A 6,474-nucleotide genomic window follows, 5' to 3' on the forward strand; every position below is an offset into this window, starting at 1 on the left:
GCTGTCTCGTTAGCATAACACTGATAAATGATATCAAAGCAAGAAATGATGCAGCAGAGAACAGAAATGGACCAAAAACTGAACCAGACTCATAAATTAGGAGTTTTCATCAAGTTGCTCACTACTCAAGTAGTCTTCACTAATTAGATATTCTTTCCATCTGCACTGCAAGTACTTTTGATAGGTATGTTTACTTTTAAATAATTATCTGCTTGTTAACTACCCATAAAATAACAACATTACTATTTTGGGTTACTTCAAATAACTCTAGTGAGGAAGTTATCATTTTGTAAATAGATGTATTTGTTACTGTCCACAAACCAGACAGGATTAACATTAGCTAACTTTTTTTTTTTTTACTGGGATGCTGCAGTTATGGTTAAAATAATTATCAAGCTAAAACATTCAAAATGTTAGACATTTCACTGTGTAAATGAGTGAGAAGATGATAGATGTATTTGGCTTCTTAACACACACTACACGTGTCCTTTTGCTATTTTATTAGATTATCTTTCTTCTAATAGACAATAAGGGTAATGAGTCCAAACAGCAGAGGGATCACATTCAGTTTGACAGACCAGGCTGAGTTACAGAAGCTGCTTCCACAACATTTTGGTTCACTAAGTAATTTAATAGACAATTCAGACAAGGGCTCAAAGTGAGAAGCAACTTCACAGAGGTTTGCAGAGACACATCCAAAGGTATGAAATTGTCTGTCCTCGTCATCGTCCACTGTGAATGACAAAATCATTGTTAGACCACAGTTTTTAAAAGTTTTTTAAATTTAAGCAGCAGGAAATGGCCACTTTGAAGGCAGCAATAGTGTGTTTTGAGGAACAAAATGATCATGAAGACTCACCAGTCCAACTAAAGCAGTGATCCTGCTCTCCCACACACTGAACTGCCTTGTCACACACAGCAGAAGATGGATCATCACAGGTGAAACACTGCAGGTTGTTTTTCGTCCTATTAACAGAGTCTGAAACAGAACAGGAGACATGAAAGAAACTATGCAAGACACAAAGTGACAACAGAACACGTGCCATTTTCTTATTCCTCTTGACTGTGACCAACATTAGACTGATACTACATGTGAATATGATTTTTTATCTTTAAAAAGGGAAACCTTTCTCTTTACTTACAAGGAATTACTTGACTGTTGCAGCGATCTGTGTTACACACATAAACAGATGCAGCCATACTTGCAAAACCAACATTGAATGAAAATGTGTGCTTTCCTTCGCTGAAAAGGGAGGATGGCAAACAAAACCTGATGGTGTCCTGAGTGACAGTCCCATTTTCATATCCTTTAAAGTGAAACACAGATTGAACACTGTAATACAGAAATCCCATTTAAAACTGAATAAGTGAATGATATTAAGGAAAAATCAAATTTATTTTTATACTTTTCACAGATACCTTGATAGGCAACAGTTACACACAGGTCAGTAGAGTTACATGGAAGTAAGGTCTGTTGCTTTATGTCAGTCCCTTCACCATGCCAACACTTAAGAGCTTCAGCTGTAATTTATGAAAGAAATCAAGGTGAGTTGAACAATCAACATGAATCCTGTTTGTCATATTAACACAGATACAGTATGCAAAGTTAATCTGATGAAGACAACCCCAAATTACAACACACAATGACAGAATGATATTTAAACCAAAATAAATTCAATAAATTCTTCTCAACAACTATATAAAATATCAGAAATCAGTCATCAAATTAAATGGCTGCAGCCTTTAGATGTACAGTTTTCTGTCATGGTGACACCTGCATTATCTGTCTTTCTAAAAATGTTTAAAGAATAGAACAGCACTATGTAAAATGATGTTAACTGGGACATTTCTGTGGCCAACAAAGAAAAACTTTTGTTTGGGGAAAGATTGTGGTTTTGTTTCAGTATTGAAAAAGTAAACATGTCCTGTTCTTCAAGTCTGTGTTGATGTTTTTATTATTTAACCAAGACCATCATCTTTCCTTTATCTTGACAAAGTGCTTTGAGTCCCTCAACATAACTATAACTATGTTACTATAAAAATATTAATCATGCTTTGGTTGACATGAGTGAATTTTGTAGGAAAAACACATTAAATATGTTGACAGTAGATGTTTTTTTAACTTGATAGCTCCATTAAAGATGTTTCTTCATTATGCTGATGAAAAATGAAATCTTTGCAGCATGAAGTTTCTTTCTAAACATATTTGCTGTTGCAAATTAGTCTTTTTAATATTTTATATTAGTTTGTATATTTCTGTGGTTACCAGATGATATAAAACAAAACATAAATGATGATGATGATGATGAACCTGAGCTTGAACATAAGTCAGCACCTGGCAGACAAACAGAAGAGGTGAAAAAATTAGGAGAGTTATGAACTACCTGACATGACAGGTACCTGCAGAAATGCTGTTTTAAGAGTGAGTGAGGTTACCTGTGCTGGAGAGTGTCCAGATGAGAGTGAGAGACAGGATCAGCTTCATCATGATGAGTAAATCTGCAGATTACAGGAAATACTTTATATAGTGAACTCGTGTTTAAAAAGAGGAGGTTACTGGACACACTTGAATGCCAAGAGTATTTTTTCACTGTCAAAGCAGCAAAATGAATGAACTTTCTTGCTGTAAACAGCTGCAATACACAGTTCAACAAGCCATCAACTCCTCATCTTTTTCGCCTGCCGTAATGTCTGGATGAATACATATATAAATTATTATCATTTATAATGTAATTGTTAATGATAGCACTATAATATCTTTTGGTGGTAATATGGCAATATAAATGACACTGTACAAAAAACACAACAAAACAGCAGGTTAGATTTTATATTCCAGAGCTATTCAACAGTAAAATATGTCCAAATTGTTTCACCAATTTTAAGCTACTGTAAGTTAGCATAATAAGTTGTATAATGATGAGATGACAAAAGTTCCATCAAAAAATGTAAATACTGGATCATAAAACGTCGTCAATGTTCAGAAGTGAAAGTCTGATACTGATAACAGCTACACCTCAGTACAGAGATGAGACAAAATCATTCACATCAGAAGTCGAATAGAATCAAATGCAACTATAATATTATTAAATAGCTATGATAAATTATTATAATGAAAACATCAAGGCCTTCAAGGCATCAAAATGAACATCAGCCTTGAACGTCATATCAATAAAATTTTAAAATGATGTTAATAAAACTCACCCAGTCAAAATTCAACACACCCAGTTCATCAACAGAAAAAGGAAAACTTATAAAAATGTGTCTAATTTGTTGTGAAATGTCTCCAAGATAATCGTAACTAAAAACTGAAAATTGTCCCAGAAGAAATGTCTGTTCTTCTCTGGTCAGAATGCAACTAACACCTCTAAAACCATTCAATTTATACTTCCACTAATGATCTGCACTGTTTTTTCACAGCCTAAAGACACAGTTTCACTTCTCTACATGTTACTGACAATATAGAATAAGTGTTTCTGGTCAAACACAACTTACTGAGAAATAAGTGTAAAGTTCATATGAATAATTATTACACAATGTTTAAAGTGGCAGCAGGAAGTCATGTAAAATCAATCATCTTCAACAAGCTACACAACCTTTCACTGATCTTTACTTTCTGCTTCACTACTTCCTGCACTGGTATTGAGGTAAATCATCTGCAAAGCACTTGCTGCAGGGAATTTTGTTTCTTGTGAGCACACAGTAATAATGGAAGCTAATCAATACAGATGAACATTTTAACATTTTAAACAACTCAGATCTTCATCTGGATTTTGCTGTCTGGACTGGGACGGCGATGTTACTATAAAACTATGAAAGTGAGATTTTGAATAGAGGAAATTACACTCTTGACCTTATCAGTGTTGCCATAGAAGCTGATGTCTGTTAACCTACCAGAGTGATCTTACACACTGCTACTAGGATCAGATGCATCAGCATGAAGTGATCAGTCAATAACTACTTGTAATTATTGTCTATACACATTTATTCATATTAGATTGCTATGGAAACAGCTTGGGGTCAAGTTTACTGGCTGTCAACTGCTGACAGCACTGGCAACAAGATGTGCTATGCTTGTGTGTGTGTTTGCCTGAACATTCCCAGTGATTTAAGATGTCTGAGTAACCTGATCATCAGACTGAAATGTGAGGTTCATTTTCATTTCATTATTCAAATGTTGACATACACATTGTTTGTGACAGTGCTTCAGTGTCCAGCATGGGGAGTAACCACACAACATCCTCATCTGCCAGTGTGGAAGCAAGAGCCCGTGCTAAGGCTGAAGCGGCTAAAGCACGTGCTGCATTTGCAGAGAAGGAGGAACAATTAAAAATGGAACAGGCTCAAAAGGAAGCAGAGTTACACTTGTGAAAAGCTAAGTTGGAGGCAGAACTGGGAACATTAGCCTTTCAACGAGAGGCAGCTGCAGCTGTAGCACAAGCTGAGGCTCTAGATGCAGCTGAAGAAGTGGAGAAAGCGAACAACATTGGATAATATCAGGAAGCCAGTGTTGGAGAGGGACGTTGCAGAGCGCACGAGTGAATACATGGAAGAACAGAGTAAACTCCACTCATCACATGCTGGCTCACCTTTTCCTTCTACCTCCCAACTTCTACATGCTCCTGGCAAAAGCCTCGTCACATGGGGAAGTCCTGTGGAAGATTATCCACACACACGACATAGCAGGAACAGTAGACCACCCGTTGCTCATGATTCATCTGTAAATACCTTTGCTTCAGTCCCCAGGAGGATAGCTACCCTTCCGAGGGAGAGTGAGCACCAGAGGGATTCCAGGTCAGCTCACCCATCCATAAGCCTTACAGCCCAGTCCTGTGTTCCCCAGCACACTGCAGCTTCCACTGGCCCTGCACCTGTAACAAAAGACTTTGCATGTTACCTAGCTCGTCGTGACTTGGTGAGCACAAGTCTCTTCCATTTTGATGATAGGCCTGAAAGCTACAGGGCATGGCAGTCATCATTCAACAGTGCAATAAGAGGTCTCTGTCTCACAGCTTGTGAGAAATTGGATCTGCTGTAAAAGTGGCTTGGCAAAGAATCCTCTGAGCATGTCAAAAGGATGCGCTCTGTGCACATCAGGGACCCTGAGGCAGCGTTAAGGAAGGCATGGGGACAGCTTCAGGACTGCTATGCTTCACCAGAAATTATAGAGAATGCTCTATTTAAAATTGGACAATTGCCCTAGAATTTCTGCCAAAGATTACACCAAGTTAAGGGAGCTGAGAGACCTTCTTATGGAGCTTCGGTATGCCAAGGAGGAAGGCTACTTGCTGGGTTTGATATACCTGGATACGGCCTATGGCATCAGTCCCATTGTTGAGAAACTCCCTTATGGCTTGCAAGAGAAGTGGATCTCCCATGGTTCACGGTATAAAGAAGAGAATGGGGGCTGTTTCCCTCCATTTGGCTTCTTTGCTAAGTTCATCTGCGATGAGGCACGTGTAAGAAATGACCCCAATTTCTTTCTTCCAAGTAGCAGCGGTGGTACCCTTTGGAAACCAGACACGCCCCCCTTAAAGAACTCAGGCACAAGGAACCCAATATCTGTCCATAAGGCTTAAGAGCAAAGACTCTTGATGAATGGAAGGCTTTCCTCAAGGAAAACGGGATATGTTTCAAGTGCTGTGCCTCAATAACCCACTTGGCTAAGGACTGCAAAGCCATGGTGAAGTGTAGTGAGTGCCACAGCAGTTGTCACACCACAGCTATGCACCCGGGCCCAGCACCACAAATTCATAAGTCTTCTTTATTCTCATCAGATAATGGCAGGGAGGAAGGAGAACACTCTTTTAACACACCAGCAGTCAAAGATTTGTCTGGTCAGAGTGTATCCTCAGGGTCAGCACGACAAGGCCATCAATACATGTCATACTTGACGACCAAAGTAATCGTTCATTGGCTAAGTCAAACTTCTTTGAGCAGTTCAACATTCAGAGCCATCCATCCTCATACTCCTTAAGAACCTGTGCTGGTACTGTCGACATGTCTTGGAGAAGAGCAGACGGTTTTCAAATTGATTCACTTGATGGAAAGGTCAGTCTTGCTCTCTCGGCACTTATTGAGTGTAATGAAATACTCAATAATCGCTCTGAAATACCAACACCAGATGCGGCTCTCCACCATCCACATTATGGACAAGGAAGTTTATAGAGACGAGACACACCGTTGGGTTGCTCCTCTCCTGTTTAGAGTGCCAAGGCAACGCTTACCCAACAATCGTCAGCAAGCACTCAATCGACTCGCCTCGCTGCAATGCACACTGGGTAGGAAACCCCAAATGAGAGAGCAGTTCATCACTTTCATGGGAAGGATTTTTTAGAACGGCCATGCTGAGCAAGCCCCACCACTGAGAGACGATGAAGAATGCTGGTACCTGCCAACTTTCGGTGTCTATCATCCACAAAAGCCAGGCCAAATCAGAGTGGTGTTTGACTCTAGTGCCCAGTATTCTGGTGGCTC

The 6,474-nt window shown here is 39.2% G+C and overlaps 1 protein-coding gene across 1 annotated transcript; it reads right to left on the reverse strand.

Moving 5' to 3' along the window:
* Window positions 1-517: 517 nt before the first annotated feature.
* LOC121900609 (urokinase plasminogen activator surface receptor-like) lies at window positions 518-3,367 on the reverse strand. The gene is made up of 6 exons (XM_042417041.1): window positions 3,202-3,367; window positions 2,437-2,499; window positions 1,420-1,521; window positions 1,143-1,307; window positions 860-979; window positions 518-732 (listed from the first exon to the last, which is right to left on the reverse strand). Exons 2-6 carry the CDS (start codon window positions 2,486-2,488, stop codon window positions 518-520), a joined length of 654 nt encoding a protein of 217 aa, XP_042272975.1. The 5' UTR covers window positions 2,489-2,499; window positions 3,202-3,367.
* Window positions 3,368-6,474: the final 3,107 nt, after the last annotated feature.

Source organism: Thunnus maccoyii, chromosome 7, assembly GCF_910596095.1.
Source record: "Thunnus maccoyii chromosome 7, fThuMac1.1, whole genome shotgun sequence".
In the NCBI taxonomy this organism is placed as follows: Eukaryota; Metazoa; Chordata; class Actinopteri; order Scombriformes; family Scombridae; genus Thunnus; species Thunnus maccoyii.

Bases quoted from the DNA above. Each gene is read 5' to 3' on its own strand.
- LOC121900609 (XM_042417041.1), bottom strand. From the start codon at position 2,488: ATGATGAAGCTGATCCTGTCTCTCACTCTCATCTGGACACTCTCCAGC. The intron at 1,308-1,419 runs GTATCTGTGAAA...TTCACTTTAAAG, and splicing joins TGTAACTGTTGCCTATCAAG to GATATGAAAATGGGACTGTC. The intron at 733-859 runs GTGAGTCTTCAT...TGTCATTCACAG, and splicing joins TCACTGCTTTAGTTGGACTG to TGGACGATGACGAGGACAGA.